This window comes from Neopelma chrysocephalum, unplaced genomic scaffold (assembly GCF_003984885.1).
Source record: "Neopelma chrysocephalum unplaced genomic scaffold, ASM398488v2 Primary Assembly neopelma1_43, whole genome shotgun sequence".
NCBI lineage: Eukaryota > Metazoa > Chordata > Aves > Passeriformes > Pipridae > Neopelma > Neopelma chrysocephalum.
Genome location: NW_020897702.1, coordinates 5,142,488 through 5,160,663, shown reverse-complemented (window position 1 = coordinate 5,160,663; position 18,176 = coordinate 5,142,488). Strand labels below are relative to the sequence as shown.

At 46.2% G+C, this 18,176-nt stretch overlaps 1 protein-coding gene across 1 annotated transcript; it reads left to right on the top strand.

Moving 5' to 3' along the window:
• The first annotated feature begins 6,605 nt into the window (after positions 1 to 6,605).
• RASL11A (RAS like family 11 member A) lies at positions 6,606 to 8,691 on the top strand. The gene is made up of 4 exons (XM_027677830.1): positions 6,606 to 6,785; positions 6,874 to 6,930; positions 7,003 to 7,082; positions 7,277 to 8,691. The coding sequence occupies exons 1-4, from the start codon at positions 6,665 to 6,667 to the stop codon at positions 7,727 to 7,729; spliced, it is 711 nt and encodes a 236-aa protein (XP_027533631.1). The 5' UTR covers positions 6,606 to 6,664; the 3' UTR covers positions 7,730 to 8,691.
• Positions 8,692 to 18,176: the final 9,485 nt, after the last annotated feature.

Sequence of the window (18,176 nt, the reverse complement as noted above, 5' to 3'; positions counted from 1 at the left end):
ACATTTTAATTGGCTAGCATAGCTAAACACTTGCATTTTGTATGTTTATTGCATGCCTATTGGATGCCCTAATGCATTTCCCTCATTCCAGATTTATTGATACTTCACAAAAGCCCAGTGCTACCTGTGCATTTCTGGAATGGAAGTCATCTTCAGCTGACTGTTTACTAAGTGCTGGTTTTGTGAGCTTTGTTTGAAACGGGGAGTGAAGCTTGCTAGAGACTGCTGAAGGTAACCTGCTTGGTTAGCCTTGAAAATGCATAAATTCAAGCCTAATTGTGTTGTAAATACGGCTAAATAATATTTCACCTTTAAGTGTGATGTTGGGCAGTGCTTAGCTACTTTGAGTAAGTGATGTAAAAATAATGTCCGTGTAAAGAGTAAAATACTAGAGAAGCAAGTGACCTCATTCCATTTGTAGGTATTGACTGTTGAAAGTTATTGAACAGTGAATTGCAGGGCAGCTGGTGAGTTTGGGCATAAGAAGTGGAGAAATGATGAGGTTTGTTTTTTACCTAACACACTCAATTGTGGGTGTTCCCATTCTTGTGAAATGTAGGTTTCAGACCTTGAATTCATAGTCTGGCTTGGCCTGGTGCTTAAGGGTGACAGGCTTTAGGTGCTGGAACTTCCAAGTTCCAGTGAGCAGGTGCTGTTTGAAGTTTCTCCAAGCTCCTGTCTTGGAAGATGGAGCAGGCTCTATAGATGGAATTTGGAAGTGAGTTAAAGAAGGTGGAGCAAAGCTTACCCATTAGCAGACTGATACATGACACTAGTGCTGTATTTTGACACCATATGTATTGGACGTGGAGTGCATCACCATCTCCAGATGCCCTCTGTTTCAGCTTATGCACTTAGCTTTTATGGGCTTTTCTTGGAGTAGCTAAATGTGTATTAAAACCTTCATAGCTTCTTTGGCTTTTCGGTTTCCACAGCCATTTAAAATTGGTATTTGCCTCTCAAGCAAGATAAGCATCGTTTTCCACTAGGCTTTGTGTCTGTAGGAATTAAGTGGTAGGCTTTATTGGGTACAAACTTTGGTGATGGTATTTTAAATTAGCTTCTCATTCATGCATGTCTAAGCTATTTTGGTTCTGTATTTGGTTTGTACTCGTTTTTCAAAATCACAGTGGATTAGCTGTAGCAGTATGATGAAATGATTAACGTCATAAGTGGTGCGTAGTTCTAAACTTTTGAATTTATTGTCAGCTATTTGGAATAATAAGACTGGACAGCATTACAGTGGTCTCGTTTAAAAGCCCTACTCCCAGAGGTGCTGTGCATTGCAACAGTTCTCTATTTAGTATGTGTTTTTAAGGTCACTATGCCAACAGTAGTTGGTCATAAACACGTGTTTGGAATCTGCGTGTGGGGTGGGAAGAGAAGGAGGGAATGCTTTCCATGGTCAGGATTCCCAGAAGTGACTGAAAATGAAGCTGGTTTTGTACAGGAAGAGTAGATTTTTTGAGGTTTTTTAATGTTTGGAAATGGGACAAATTAACCAAGGTGTAACCTGTCTTGGGTTTACAGACTACCTGTTAGTTGCACTCAGTGCAGCAGTGGTGGTGGTTTTCTTGGTCATCTGAGGTTTGCAGAAGCACAGCCCAGACATTTACGGATATCAGTACCTGCTGGTACCATGTGTTCAGCTGCCCTGTTTTTGCACAGTCCTGAGGAAAGAGGGAGATCTGTGAACTGGGAAAAGTTATTGAAGAACTGCCTGTCAGGACATCTTTAGTCATGAGCTGAAGCATGAAGCATGTTTCTTTGCAGGGTTTGGAGTCACAAGTTCCTACCTGCTCTGGAATGGGTTTTACACACTAGAACCATAAGCTATAACTGGTTCTCTGTGGTCATGTTCTAAGGCTATGCCTAGTAAGCAAAAGCTTGCAGTGAGTGTGCCAGCTACAGGCTAGGTGTTTCCTCTCCATGCTGTGACAGCTGAATTCTCATTCCACAGTACTTTGCAGATTTCACAACAGTTCTCCACAATTCTAAGGTGTAGGTTTTTCATATAACTGGGGACACCTTGAACTAGCAGAATTATGGAATCCTTTTTATTAGGTTCACAGTGTGTTCCAGTTCCCTTCTAACACAGAGACTTCGTTATCCCAGAGCTGGTGGACAGGCTGTCCCTGTGCAATATACGGAGAGAGGATTGCTTTCTAAGTTCAGCAAGCCGTTACACTTCAGTGTAGTGCTTTGTGTCTGTTCCAGGGAGCCTAACTGGGAGATGGGGGCTGAGCTGTCTGCTCTTCACCTCCTCCTTAACTGCCTCAAACCTTTGCAGCTGGTTTCCTGCCAAAAACCTTGCCAATCTCCTGTTGTCTCCTAGAGAAGCAGCAAGGAAGCTGCTTTCTGAGCTGCCAGCTTTGTCTTTTTTAGTGGTATGGCAACACCAGGATCTGAGGTTTGCTGAGGAGTGTGTAGGCAGTGTTGGGCTGGGAAGGTCAGTGAAAGAGTAGAAAGGACTGGGGAGGAGGAGGAACTGTGTCTGTGCAACAGGGCTGTGGGCTGAGGACCCCAGGAGGGAGCAGGTGAAGGGTGCAGACCTGAGCGGGGCAAGGGATTTGTAGGTACCTCCAGCCCTATTCCTGGGGGGAGGCAGGTGAGCAGCTGCCAGGAGGACATGTAAGCAGTTCATGCTTTTATAATCTTCCCATTGTACGTATTGGCTCAGCATATTCATGGCCCTTGTGATCAAAAAGATGGCTGGCATCCCAGACCCCGATGCTGTGCTGGGGTGTCAGAAGGGGGTTATATCTAGGGGATGCCAAGAGCTGTCCACACACCTGCAAGAGAAAGTGGCTTTCCCTATCCCAGCATAGGCAGATCAGGTTCATCCTGTCCTTGCAGAGGCTGCAAGGCACCATGGGTTCCTGTAGTTCAGGCTGTGTGGTGAAAAAGACATGGTTAAACTGGGCCCATCATTGGGTAGGACCTCATGACTCAGGTGCAGGTAGTGTCTTCCACAGGGCAGTGGCTCCCTGTTGCTGCAAACACTTGTCCTTGCATGGGAAGAAGGTACCAGCTGTTCGTGCAATGCTGAGGTTGGTGGTATGGAAGTCACGGATAATGAGCTTTTTGTGTCCATCCATCTGCCTCAGTGGATGTACTACCATGGTCTATGTAAGAATCAAGTTATAGCTGCTGGGATTTACACAGTCATAGCCATCCTTGCTCAAGCACTGGATAGGAACGTTGCTCCCACCAACACTACCCATACAGCTCAGGAACTCAGAAATATAAAAAACTGGCTGAGGTTGCTGATTCCATATTCTACTGTTTGGAAGAAGAGGCTTTGGGTGATAGCCCCTGGGCCCTCAATCACCTTTTTGTCCACGCCCACTCCAAACTGGTTAGCCGTTGATCAGCAGGAACTGGGGAATGTAAGGAATAGCTGCAATCTTGAACATGGCCTTGTGCTCCTCTTGGTTCAGAGGAGTGTGTTGAAGCCATGGCAGCTCACAGCAAAAGTTCTCACCAGTGCTTCTGCACATGGAAAAGTGTTGTGTCTTTTGCGAGTGATCTCACATGGTCCTGCTAATACTAAGCCCAGAGTTTCTAGTTGACTCCACAACATTAGCAAAGACTCCCAGGAAAACTGTACATTTGGTTTCTTAGGAGAAAAAGGAGCTCCAGAGGCTCTCAAATGTCCTCCCTGCTGCAGTCACAGAAGTAAGCCACCTACTCTCTCCCCCAAAAGTTGAATGTTACTAGAACTTGGAATAGGGAAGAGGGTCAGGCAGCAGTATGGCATACCTGGCACTGTGCACTGTTGCTGTGGGAAAGCGGATAAGTGATAGACCATTAGGATAGTGGCATGGGCCATCTGCATAGGATGGCTGGAAGTACAGCCTGACACTTCCAAGTGGGACTTGGAGAGCTGAGAAAGGAAAGGCTCCTTGGAATAGCTTTGAGGCTCATGCATCGCAGGGATGCTTAGTCTGCAGAATGGAGACAGCTAATCTGAGCCTCAACTGCTTCAATTTACTGAGCTGCTCCTGTTGCACCTGGGTAGGTGTTGATGGAAAAATAATCTGTCACACCCTGGACATTTAATTCCTTCACAGAGTGTCCTCCCTTGTACACTGTTCTCTCTGTGCTTGACTGTGAAGGAGCAAGATTCAGGATGGGAACAGTTCCAGGCATGGAGAAAAGCATACAGCAATTGGCAGGACTTTATTATATGGACCTTACAGTTATCATATGGACTTTACTGTTATTATGTGGTTTCATTGTATTCACACTACACAGTGGTCGTGCCCAGGCTTGCCATGAGTTTGCCTGCTGCCTGCTCCCTGCTTCCTCCCCTCCTCCCCCTTTTGTCCATGTCCCTATCTTGGTTTGTTCCCCTGCTTGTCTGTCTCATGCTCCGCCCTATGTTCTGGCCCTTTCCCCGCCCAAGCTGACAAAAGACAGGGTGCACACGTGAATGGGGCATTCTACTTGCACTCTTCCTCGTGTCCCATCCCCTCTTCGGACAGCGGCACTTGACCATCACCATTTGCCCTTTAGGGATGCTCTCAGGAGCAGGTGAGTCAGCATGAGTTCTACAGCTGCCCAGAAAGGGGCAGCTCCTCAAGTTTCGGGAATGGTGGTTGCTTAATACTACTGCTTTACAGCTCAATGCCTGGGAACTATCTGCCTGGAATGGACTTATTTCAGTAGCATTCTTTCAGAGGCATACTGAATGTACTCTGAGAGCTCTTTCATAAAGAAATTTATAGAAATAGCTGGTAGAGGCACTGTGAGTGAGGCCAAAGACAAAGGATCCTATGACAATAGGAGCAGAAGACAGTAGCAGGAACGTCTGGAAATCAGAAGCTTTTAGTGATACATGAAAAATCTTTTTTACGAAAGAAAAGAGGTCTCCGGCATGAAGGGGGGTGAAGTAGAAACTTTAGAGGCAATGAGTTTTTGAGGTTAAAAGGGCCCTTGATGTTACCATAGGGGTTCTTAGGCCCTAGAGTAACACAAATAATCAGTAGCCCTTCTTCCGCCCTGCTTTTCTCCAGATACTAGTTTAACTGATGTTAATTAGCATAGTTTTAGCTACTGTGGAGTGTGTGTAACCCTTCAACAAAGAGCAGTGTGGAACTGTCACTGGTACAACATTTCTGGGGCACCAGGGGCGAATCTTTAAACAAGGCAGAGCACTGGCAGGGGGGTATTTGGTCCTCTGGCTGCTGCAGGGCACAGAGCTTGAGCTATGCCTTAGCTTCCTGCATGAACTCTGCGCCCATGGGAAGCAAGTAGCAATTCCTCCTCATCCCTGTCCCCACAATGCCAAGGGTTCACTTTCCTCAGGAACATTTTCTCTCTGGTAGGCCAGAACTGGCAGTGTTATTTGGTGCTCTCGTTCTGAGTTTTCTTGTCACTGGAGGCACTGGGACTGAGGATGTCCAAAGAAGTGCATAGGAGGTCAGGTACTGGGGCTCTTGCAAGGATGCGGGGAGAAAGATGGAGGGGGAAGACAAGAGGAAAGTATGGAAAAACATGACTTGTCATTGCATGCATCTTCTGAGAACTGTATTGAAAGTGGGGGGAAGGTGACCTAGTGGAGCACCAGTGCACAGCCCCACCTCTGCCAAGATTCAGCTCAGTTGCCTGTGTGTGGGCATCCAGGGCCACCTGGGCTGCCCTTGGGCATCAACCCCACAGCCAGGGCCCAGCAGGTCCCATAGTAACTCCATCCTTCAATATTGTGAGATCACTCCTTTCAAATACCAACCACTGGCCTCTTTTGTGTTGTATCCTGCTGGCATGTGCTATCTCCTTGATAAAAATGAAAGCAGCCTTTGAATGGGTTATTTATCTTGTAAGCACTTACATGCTTACAAAGCAGTGCACAGCAGAAGCAGCTTTGCTGAAGCTTGGGCAACGGTTTGCAGAGACTGAAACATCCCCACAGCTGCTTGCAGGTTTGAGGCTCATTTAAGGGCAGCCTGCGGTGGAGAACCTTTCTTCTCTGAAATTCTTCCACTTCAAAAATCCAAAGGGCCCAATCAAGACCACTTAGGTTTCAAGGCTGTCAGTTGCTTGATCCACAAGCTGGGATTTCAAGACAGAATGGAGGAACGTGTCCGGGTGCAGGAAACAAAATAGTCTGAGGTAAAAGAATGAATAATTTTCTTTCTTTCGAGACTCGAGTTCTTTGCTGCGGCAAGGGTGGTGCATAAAGCTGGAGCCTGTTGCAGTGTTTGGGGCTGGTTTGGGGTGTGGAAGTGCACATCCCAGACCTAGTGAGGCTTCTGCTGGCATCTGTCCGCCTGCCTCGGGCGGGGGCGATGCACAGCAGGGTGCTGCAGTGCCTGCCCCAAACTTGGGCCACAGGTTGCATGGGGGCTGCCCGGGCTCTCCCCCAGCCCACTGGTGCCTGCGCCCACCGCGGCCACCCCACGCCCTGGGAACAGGGAGGGTGGTGGGGAGGAAGGGGCAGGGGTACAACCAGGGTGGGCAGCGGGGGGGTGCCACTGAGGGGCACGTGGGGGGAGCGCTGCGGGGGGCCAGCCGGAGGCTGGCGGTTCCCGGGGAGGCGGTGCCGCGGGAGCGGGGCGGTGCTGCCGCCGGAACCTTTAAAAGCCGCCCTGGGCCACCCGCGCCGGGTGCTGCCGGCTGAGCCGAGCGGAGCTGTTCCGAGCCCTCTGGAGTCGCCTCTCCCATGCGCCTGCCGAGCATGTCCCAGCCCTTCCTGCTGGCGCCCATCGCCGAGTGCCCCCCGGGGCCGCCCGGCGCCCAAGTCCGGCTGGCCGTGCTGGGCGCCCGCGGTGTCGGCAAGAGCGGTGAGTGCGGGGGGCGCGGGGCTGCCCGTCCCCTTCCCCTGTCCGTCCATCCGTCCGTCCTGCCTAACGCGGCCGCTCTGTGTTTCAGCCATGATCGTGCGGTTCCTGACGAAGCGGTTCATCGGGGACTACGAGCCCAACACAGGTGAGGCGGGGGGCAGCAGGGCGGGCGCGGCGGGGGCCCCGCGGCCGCGGCTCACGGCTCTCTGCTCCCCAGGCAACCTCTACTCCCGGCTGGTCCATCTGGAGGGGGACCACGTTGCCGTACAAATCCAAGACACGCCGGGGTGCATCCAGGTACGGAGATCGATCGGTTCTTCTCTGCCACCCAAAGGCTCAGCTTTTGAGCCCAAATTTCGTACATGCCCAGACGTAGTCTCCTGAGGCAGAGCTCAGGCTTCCCTTTGGATCTGCTTGACGGTGCTGTCTATGATATAGGCTTTATACTTCCACCACCCAATGCCTAATCTGTGTTCTCTGTTACATTGCAGGTGCAGGAGGACTGTGTGCAAGTGCTGGACTCCCTGTCCAGGTGTGTGAAGTGGGCAGAGGGCTTCCTCCTGGTCTACTCCATCACAGACTACAGCAGCTACCAGTCAGTCCAGCCGCTCTACCAGCACATACGCAAGGTCCACCCAGATGCCAGGACTCCCATCATTATTGTGGGGAACAAAGCAGACCTCCTCCATGCCAGGCAAGTACAGGCGAAAGAGGGACTACAGCTGGCAAATGAACTGGGCAGCCTGTTCTTGGAAATCTCCACGAGTGATGACTCACAAGGTGTCTGTGATGTCTTCCAGTATCTTTGCAAGGAGGTCAGCAAACTACAGCATACTGGCAGCACGGACAGGAGGCGGTCATCCATCATCCCTCGGCCCAAATCTCCCAACATGCAAGATCTAAAGAGACGTTTCAAACAGGCTTTATCTTCCAAAGTCAAATAAACCTCCCAGTGAGATCCTGTGTGACTCAATAGACTTTATTTTTGTAAACTAGTTAATAAAAATCTTTATTTTTGTACTAATGCCATCAGTATAGAAGTAAGTATGTCGAGGCTTGCAATTTCCTTGCCATTTTCTCATTTGACTGGTGGGTTAATTTTACCAAAAAAAAAAGAAAAGCTACATAGCAACTAAATAGAAGTAGTTGGAGAAGGGGAGTTTTTGCCTCGAGGTTTTGATTCCATTTCTGTTTTGGACTGGGATTTGCTGTATTATGCTACTCAAATGATTTTTTTTTGAGGCCTTGGTTTCCTGTTTGTAGAACGGGAGTGATAATGTTGTAAGTCACCTGCCTTTTTAAAGTGCTTGGAAAGCTTTGGTGGAAAACTTTTTAGGAGAAGAAAAAAAAAAGCTGTATTCAACATAAGATATGAAACTGTCTGTAAGAATGCTGATTATAACAGGACTGCTTTCCTCTCTCAGAACTGCTGTTTTGCTTGCACCTGTAATAGCCTCAATGCTGATAAGCTGTTAGGAATGAGGTCCAATTTCTGATGTGCTTTAGCGATCCGTTCCACAGAATTAATCTTTTAAGCCTCAAGCACTTAACAGGAGGGTTGAGTTTCTCCTACAGATTACCGTGGAACAAAGTGCTGAGCAATCCACAGCAGAGGAGTGTGTGGGATGGCTGTTGCTTTCTCTGGAGATGTGTGATAGGAAGGACTGATGCGTAGGTTCCCTGAACAGAAAATAGCTACATTTAAAAAATCTTTATCTTCCCCGGGGTAATTTTGTAGCTATTGGAAACAGGTCAGACTTTTTACTCTTATTTCACATAAGCTCTAAACCATACTAGAATGGGGTTTATTAACTGTTTGCTGGATGTCTGAGCACGGAATGTGGGTTTTGCTTTTCAAGTATGCCTCTGAAATATGTACGTAAAAAATAAAACTGTTCCATGCTGAGTAGAAAGTGTGGAAGTGGATTAATCTGTACAGGGCAAACTGCTGTCCCCACTTGAGCGCAACACAAGTAAAACTTTATTTTTTAAAATCTCATAGATTAGGTCCAAAGACCATTTCCTTTCATTAGAAAAGGCAGGCAGCTCCTGTGCCTGGCAGTGAGGGGGCATTCTCTATTGTTTCTACCCCCTGAGACTTGAAGCTTTCTGGGCCACCTCCACTCTTCATCTGCAGATGAAAGCCTTCCTGATGGTGGTAATTGAGGGATGGGTGACTGAGCAAGGTAAAGATTATGCTCTTAGTGGAAGCATCAGAGGCCTGTGTTAGCACTCGGTAGGGGTGTGGGATGCCAGCAGCATTATTTCTCATCCAGAGATATGTGCCTATGTGAGTCCAGGCATGTTATCTGTATGTCTCTTCCCTGAAGGCCCTGTGCTGCTCTACCAAAGGGAACAGGAGAGCTGAAAGGGAGGCAGCTCCAGACCTGCAGGAACAGACTGAAACTGGGACTTACAACTGGGTCAAAAACTTGGAGTTAATTCATGTCAAAAGCATGGTGACAGCCTGGTCAAATCAAAGTATTGTGTAAACGTGTTAGTACATGTTTTAACACATATTAAATATTTCTTTGCTGTGAGAGTTGCTCTGCCAGGCCCAGGACACTGAGCTGGGGTGTCAGAGTGGGCAAGGGGATAAGGTTGGTGAGAATGAGCACATCCCTGGCAGACTTGCACTCATCACACAGGCCACACGTTGATGGGGAAATTAGACTTTAGGTGCCCCTGGCTACCCCTGGCAAAGCAGAAGCTCAGGGCCTCACTGTGGTACATGGGGAGAGTTTGTGTAGGAGTCAGTGGGCACATGATGGACAGGGATAGGCAAGAGCAGGAGGGTAAACAGTCATTTGCCCAGTCTCTTTCTTTTATGGGGAGAGGCAAAAGCGATGGCCCTTGCTGCATAGGCACCCACATTCAGGTCAAGGTGCAAACCCTTCCGTCCTCTCCTCACATGTCTCGTGCTCTTGGGCTGTTCTGGCCACATGTCAGGGGCAGGTTGAGCCTCTTGGGGATGTGATGCGGAATCTGGCTGACTAAAGCATGCCCATGGCAGGGAGGGAGGGCTGTTCTGTCTTACCTTTAGCCTAAGGCAGCAGCTGACTTGGGCCATTCTGAATAACACTTTTGGATACAGGTACATAAATTAGACATTTATGCTATTTGTCTGAATTTGCCCTGGCTGGTGCAGATCTACCTTCACCCAGTTTTCCACCATGAGCTGACCACAAAAGCAGAGAAGGAGCCTGCTGGGTCCCAGCTCATTTTGTGCCAGCATTTTCTTCAGTCCTGAGTGAGCAGGCAAAGAGGGGCGCACCAGGGCAGGGAGGAAAAAGCATCTCTCAAGTGCTAGCAGAGGAGCTTCAAAGCCTTGTCTCTCCTGAGTCACTTATGCCCTCCCTACCGAGTACTTGCCCTCACCAGTCTCCAAGCCCTTCACACAAAGGCCAGGGTGGCTTCAGGAGGCTTAGTGGAGCATAGCCTGGCCTTTCTCTTTTATCAGAGGAAAATATGCAACTGCCTCCTTCCTCCCACCACCTCCGCTATGAAACAGAATCACAGCAATTTTCCCTGACAAGACGGATGAGTGGGTTTTCAGAAGCAGGAATATGTGCGGCATCATGCATTATTATGGCTGCTACTACATCAGCATCTCCCCCCTGTTGGACTATTTTGTCTAGTTAGCTCCAAGCTCTGAAATCATCCAGTAATGCTTTAAGACTTCATGAATTTTAAAATAGCAGCTGCCATCAACCTGTTCTGTGTGCTTCAGTTTAGGAGCTGCAGATCCCTAGACAGGGATAGGAATGTTTTCTTCAGAAAGCTTTATGGGTGTCCCTTCACTTTCTGTCCCACTCAAGCAACTGGACCCAGGCTACTTCCTCAGTGTCTCTTGACAGGCACTTGGCTCCCAGCACATGCGATCGTCAGTGCTGAAGGTTCATGCTTCATTCTGTGGTTTGTGCATATGAAGGCCCATGCATAGACAAGACAGATTGTGAACAAGGACTGTGTGCACACTAAGGGCAAGTGTGGGTTCAAGCTTCAGACAGGGAGCAAAAGTGTTCAAGGTCTGGATGGATGAATGGATGGATGAATGGATGGATGACTAGGAGCAAATCTGCATCCCATGCTGGGAGCTCCTGTAAAATGATTATATTCCTGGGGGACTTAATTAGCTTTTGGTGAATCTGCTGTTTATCTAGGAAGGTATGAAGAGGTTCCGAATAAAGTCCTTTAGGCAAAGGTGACCTTTTGTGGCAGTTGTTGCACTTGGCATTTGACTGCTGGTGATTCACACCAGTATAGAGCAAGATCTCTTCAATTTCTTCTGAAATGAGGATCACAAGTCAGTTGTCCTTCTAGAAGCAATATCTCTGGGGTGATGCTGTTGTTGGGTCACTGCACTGAAGTACATATAATGCTCCAAAGAGCTGTCTTCCTAAGGTATCTTCAGAGTGATGTTCCTGAAAAGCTTATTATGAGTTAGAGCATGGCTCTCAAAACAGCAGGTCAGCTTGGATCTGAGGTAATTAGTGACAATTCAGATTTCCAGAAAACCCTATCGATTCTCAGATTTGTTGTTCCACCACTCTCCTCATTTCACCTATCTAAAAAGAAGGAGAAAGCCAAGCCTTTTTATTGAAAATGGTTTTGAGAAAATTGGTTTATGAAGTTTTCTTCCTACATTCAATGCTTGATGCTCTTGACCGAAAGAAGTACAAATACATATTGTGACTTGTTATGCCAGTGTATATTGTGGACCATAACCAATTATATGGTATCTTCCCACACTACTAAAAGAAAAATTAGGATAGGGAGATTGAGCATTCATTCCACTGCCCTATGATATTTGATTTACAACTGAAAAGCTATATAGTGAATTTTGCATAATGATTACAGAGCTTCATAGATGTCATAGCTACTGTTTTGAAAAGTGTACTTGGTAGTTTGGTATCCATGTTTTTCTTTCGTGACTGAAAACAACCATTCCTGGAAGCAACCCAGAGACCTTCATGGTGTGAGCTGCTGTGTATAGGTGGCTGCTTTAGCCCTATCCTTCCTCCTCTGGGCTTTGCTGGACAAGTATTTGGGCAAAGGCATCTGCCTGAGCTTGAAGGGTCATGGTTCAGCAACTGTATTTTGCTCTTGATCTGTGCACAATATTGCCATTAAAATGTATCTGTCCAGGAAGTTGCGCAAGGTTATTTGTCAGCCTGCATTACTTGGAAGTGGTAATTAATTCTTAAAGCTGGAATATTTATCTTCTGAGGTATTTGGCTCTTTCCCCACTACTAAAAACATCCTCTTCTCACGTTTCAAATGGTCCTTGCAAACATTTAATAGTAATTTTATCCCTTGGGATGGTAAGCCAATATCAACAAATACTGTTGCTGGCAGCACCTCTGAGAAGAGAGGACTACATTCTCCGCCCGCTGGGGCAGTGAGGTGAACTACAAACTCTGGACCTGCAGCTGATACTTCCTTCCCCTCCTGCAAAAAAATTCCAGTGCAGGCAAAGCAATGCGCCTGTTGTCTGGGGCTCAGAGCCTGACCCCTTCCACAAGCCTTTAAGAGCAAGGTTTTATCTGAAGACCTCTCAGCAAGCAGACCTCCCACTGATATAATTTCTTTTTTTGGTATTAAGAAGTTTGAAGGTCTCTTTAACCCTAGATCTGGGAGAATCCTGACCAGTGCACGAATCATGGAGAAACCACAGCAGCAGCATGTTAATGACAGCCCCTTCGGATCTGAAGCAGCTAAGGTGATGTTGCCTACCTGTAACACAATAGCAGGCAATAAACATGGATGTGATTAGGAGTTTGGGTGAAAAGACATTGGTTGCACTCAAATGCTGGGAAAGAAAAGGCCTGGCTGTTATCCCACTATGCCCAGCACCAGTAACAACTCCATCAGCACAGGCAGGAGGAACATTTGAGGATTTTATATCAGAACCATGACTTTTCTTACCCTTTGTCTTACCCCTTTGTGTCTCAGACAGCACATAGAGGCTAAACCAGAGAGCTTTGTTTGGGTTTATTGCATTCTTTAAGGTGCCCAGTATCCTATTCAAGTGGCAATGTCCCTACATATTAGCGGTACTTAAAACACAACGTTGGTCAAGAGGGAATTTTTACATCTGCCTGAGTACTGCTCACATATGGGCTGTTAAAAAACCCCTCCTAATGGGCTGGTTTGTAACTGCTGCACAACAAGGCTTTGGCTGTAATTAAATGTGTGCAGATGAGATACAGCACCTGCTCTATTCCAGTGGCTCCCCATCCCTTGGCCACCTAGCAGGGGGAAAGGTGTCTCATCATTTTAAGGAGGGCCTCAAGAAAGCACTGATGCTTCTGCAGTGAGCACAATCAGGTGCAATTCTGCAGGTGGGTTTGACCCCATTTTCCTTCAAACAGGTACCAGGAAATTATTTACTATTAAAAAGGTTTATAAAATGTCATATCTGGATGTTTATGTTTTTTCAGCACAAAGCAAATGGATGCAGATGGAGCGTAACTTCTGGAGACCCTTTAGCATTTAAACAGTTAGTCTGAATCTCACATGCCTTTCTCATGCCAATGATCTTGGTGTAGAAGAGCCTATCTAGAATTAAGGGCTATTGATAGGAGGCTGAGGTCTGTGCTAATTTAGGCTCATATCTTGAAGATAAAATATGCATCTGATTGTTGAGGTGACTGCTAATTTTAGCTCTGGTGTTGAATAATGGAATAGCATTAATAGACTGATATAAACCTGTCCATATTTCTTACTCAAAATTGCCATCTCAGTAGTGAAACAGCCTTCTTTGATTTTGCCTAGAGGCTAAAAGAATACTGCACAATAAATATGCATGCAATTAGGTTAATGTGAGTGAACAAAGAGGTATTGCCTAATATAGATACAATTCCAAGAACTGATGCATCAAATGCAATGAATTGTTTTCTCTGGCTTTTGATTGTTTCAGGGATTTCTGAGCAAGCTTGCTTAGAAGACATTATAGTCTATTTACCTGTATTAATGAGATGTTCAGATATGAAGCTGATAAAATATAAGCAAGATATGGATACTGAGTTTTATTTTAATCTGGGCACTGAGCTGTCTTACTACCTTCATTGTCCTCTTGCACAGTAAGGAGAAAACACAGGAGGAAATTGGGATTTTCAGGGGTCCACCTTTGTGGGGGCACATTAGAGGAGAGGTAAGGAGATGTCACTTCTGCTCCCAGCCATGCCACACAGGCATGTACCTGCGAGCTGTACAATGGGAACTGACAATTATAAAAGCTTCTTGCTTATGTGGAGGCAACACAATGGGCCCCACCTCTGCTTGTGCCCTTCCCGGTCTTCAACATCCTCCCAGTAGGGAACTGAGCTGGCAGACATGACTTAGCCACAAGGGAGGTTTCTCCTGACAATTGATTGAAAGTCTCCATGGTTGTGCCTATGCTGCTAGCTGAAAGAGAGCTGGAGACTGAATTCTGGTCCCTGTGGACTGTGGACTGGTCCATACCCACTCTCCTTAAAGCTAATTGTCCCTAGATTTGGCTGGGCTACATGAAACAGCATTCAATCTTGGGACTCTTCTGGGTCCCCTGGGACACCCAGGTCCTTAATGATAATTTTTTGCCTTTTTTTCTTACCCCCTGCAGTACAAAATATCCAAAATTATTTGAAAGCTGTGTTTGAGCCCATGAGAGTGGTATTTTTAGCATGCAAAACAGGCTTTGTGTTGTCTTGTGTGAAGCTTATGGAGGCCTTTTAGAGTGCAATGCCCAATAGAGTCCTGTTAAAGGTTGTTGGGAGACAACTTGTGGGAATGAGCAGTTCCCAGGGCAGTGATGGTCACCGGCTTGGAGGGAGCTGGCTGGGCAACCCACAGAAGAGCTAGGCAGTGAGCTGTCAGCTGGAGTAGGTGGTGAGAATTCCATCACTGGGGTCCACTCCATGACCCTCCTTCAGGTCCCTTAAGAGACAAACCTGTTCATTCCAGTGAAGCCCAGGATTTTTCTGTATAGCTGCCACTAACGTAGAGAGTTTGGCTCCGTTGTCCTTGTCATTCCCCTTCATATAGATGCAGGCTGGTTTTAGACCTCTCCTAAGCCACCTCTTTGCCAGACTACCCAAACCCATGTCCCTCAGCATCTCTTTGTGGCCACTGACTATCCAGTGGACTTTCTTCAGTTTCTCAATGACCTATTGAACTGTGGGTCCTAACATGGGACAATGTTTCAGTGGCAGCTTTGGCAATGCTGAGTAGGAAGGGATTAATAACTATGCTCTGGTTGCCAGTCATATTGCTCTTAACGCATCTCCAGTGTATCATTTGCTTCACTTGCAGTGAATTCTCACTGAAGTCTCATAGCAAAACCCAGATCCTTTCCTGCACGGCTGTTATGTAGGCAGAAGTATACCATCCTACACCAAAGCATAGGGTTTGCACTGCCCTTGTTGAACTCTGAGAGGTTTCTATTGTCATAGGTCCTGAGTTTCTCAAGGTCCCTCTGGACTGACTCTCTACCAGCTCTGACAAATGTTAACAGTTGTCATTGCTTCTAATCTACTACCATCTTGCAGATGAAAGTGCCCTCTGGTCATCGGCCTGGTGACTGATGCAAATATTGAACAATATCAGCTCCCGTCTCATTCTCTGGGGTCCTCTGTTCATTACTGGCTACCAGATGGCCCATCACAACATTGATTATTATTCTTTGACCTAATGGTCCAGCTAATTTTCGGTCCATCTAACAATTAGTTTGTCCAATTCATGTTTGCTCGGGTTTTGTATGAGAATGCTGCAGGAGAGTTTCCAGTTGTCAGAACTGTTCCTGGTGATGGACAGCAGCCATGAAGTCGCATCAGCATCCTCAGATGAATCCCATCTGCTCACCTGGATCTGAATACTTACAGTTTCTCTAGGCAGACCTTCATTTGTTATTCCTCCTATTGGTTGTTCCCCTTCTTCTCAAATTATGCTGGACACGTGAAGGTGTGGGAGTAAGCATTGCTAATGAAAATGTATGCAAAAAAAGGCATTCAATGCTTTGGTCTTTTTACTTATCCTCTGTCAGTGGGTTGTCTCATGCATTTGTTGGCAGACTCACAATTTCTCCCCATTTGCTTTTGCTTCTAAGGTATGTGTAGCAACCCTCATGTTTCTCTTTGTCCCTAGGCAGCCTAAGCTCCAGCTGGGCTTTGTCCTTTCTGATTTTGTCTCAGACTGAATTAACAATGCTTGCAAGCTCTTTTTGGTTGCCTGCCCATGTTTTCAATTGTTGTTATCTCTTGTTTTGCATGTCAGTTGATTGAGAAGATACTTGCTTAGACAAACTCCTGCACGGGGGGATGGTTTGCTCCTAAACTGTCATTTTCATACTCCCTGGCCCAAGGTTACTATTCTCTGATCTCCCAGGCTTTCAGATGGGCTTAGAGTGTCAAGTCATAAGAATTCCTTCTTGGGATCCCACCTCCAGACTGCAATCCCCCATCTGTTTGCACTTTGGGCTCATGGCACCAGCTCAGATCTCACCTCATTTTTGCAAACTACAGTCTTACTGTTAAGGAGACTTCCTTCTCTCAGACATTTCCATAGCTCAGCTCCTTCTTTGTGGGGCTTGTCTTCTCTCCTTCATGTCAACTGTAGAGAAGACAGCAAGTAATTGATATAAACTCCAGCATGGGGATTTAGGCCAGAAATTAGGACATAATTTCTAAGGGTCTGGACAGTTAGATCTGGAAAAGGAGCACAGAAATCTCAGAAAATCTCACCCTTCAGAATTTTTAAGAACAGCTGAAGGCTGCCCACCAACCCATCAGCTCCTTCCTGGAGTACCCAGAGAAATGCAGGAAGTTTGCACTGCTGAACATGAAGGGGAGTTAGAAAAATAAAACATAACAAGTCTACCCCAGCATGGCTGCCCCCCACCACCACTGGGACTATCAGGGGTGGGGATGGAACTGGCACCCTTCCTCTGGATGCTGGAGCAGCTCCTATCCAGGGGGCCTACCCATGCCCTCAAACATGACCATCTGCTGTGGCTTGGACAGTGCCATGGGGCATTTTTGATTGCTTAATTTAGAGAATTACTCAACAAATACCAGCAGAAAGCTGGTATAATTGTCATAATTTCCACTCTCAGTAGTAACATCTTTTTGTCCTCCCCATGTCAAAAGGCAACAACTGTGTGCTGTGGTCCTGTGGTCAGGACACTTTCTCCATATCCCACTTAGCAGCATATCATGTAAATGTTGAACCACCTCATTAATCATTATCAAGTGCGGGATGTGGGATTCTGTACTCGCTGGAGAGGAAAGCCATGAAGCTCAGGGTGCAGCTTGACTCCACAGGGGAGCCTTCAGGGGCTGCCACTCTCACAAGAGCAGAAGCTGCTCCCACCTGTGCTGCCCACCCTCTTCTTCCCCCAAAGCTTCAGTCAAGCCTGGACTGAAGGTTCTTCACTTCAGCATGTGCATTTCCAGAAAAAACAATGACATCTATTAATCACATCCACTCTTCCCCAGCCTTCCTGCAGGTCAGGTTTACTCCATGGGAACCACAGTTAAGGACACTCACTGTCATCCCAAGTCACAAGTTAGTATTTCTGCCCCAGTCAGCTAAAATCAGATGTGATAAAAGCAAACCCAACACCAAACCTCTACATTTCCTAATGAAATCAGCTTATGCCTTGGTGAGCTTGTGCAATCTGCAGTTTCACAGCTCTTCAGAAGTGGTTTATAAAAGTTTTAACCCATGGGTGTTCACTGCTTTGTTTTAGTTCTTAGTGAAAGCTCAGAATTTGCTGTGAAACTGTAAGCAAGGTGGGATCTAGTCCTAGGATGTTATTTTGCACACTGCAAAGGGTGGGGGGAAGGATGATGATGTTTCTTTTGGGTGGCAAGTATTGTACATATAACATCATGCGCTCAAGCAAGGAAGTTATGGACTCTACAACACAACTGCTGTAACAGTTTATAGCATTTAAACAGTATTTAAAATGTGGAGGCCTCAGGAGCCCTCCTGCACTTTGACAATACCAATTTTTGTCCTAAGGACACTTTACAGCAGCAAGTTCCTTAATTCAAGATTTTTGAAAGCAAATGGAATCTCAGAAGACTTTGATATCTTATATTTCTTCTATTTCTTATGTTTCCACTTCTGACCATAAACTATATAATATATAACTATAATATATAACTATATATATATATAAAACTATATATAACTATAATATATATATTATAATAACTATATATATAGTTATAACTATTAACTATATAACTATAAATATATATATAATAATAACTATAATATATAACTATATAATCTATCCACAAGCAGATAGTCTGAGAGAAGATTTTAATACTCATGACTATTAACAGCATTTTTCCTTTCTGAATAATAAAGACAGATTCATATAATTCATTGCTGCTGTTCTCA

Excerpts from the sequence above, each read along its gene's own strand:
- RASL11A (XM_027677830.1), top strand. The coding sequence starts at position 6,665 with ATGCGCCTGCCGAGCATGTCCCAGCCCTTCCTGCTGGCGCCCATCGCC. Across the intron at positions 6,786-6,873 it reads CCGCGGTGTCGGCAAGAGCG|CCATGATCGTGCGGTTCCTG; the intron begins GTGAGTGCGGGG and ends TCTGTGTTTCAG. Across the intron at positions 6,931-7,002 it reads GGACTACGAGCCCAACACAG|GCAACCTCTACTCCCGGCTG; the intron begins GTGAGGCGGGGG and ends TCTGCTCCCCAG.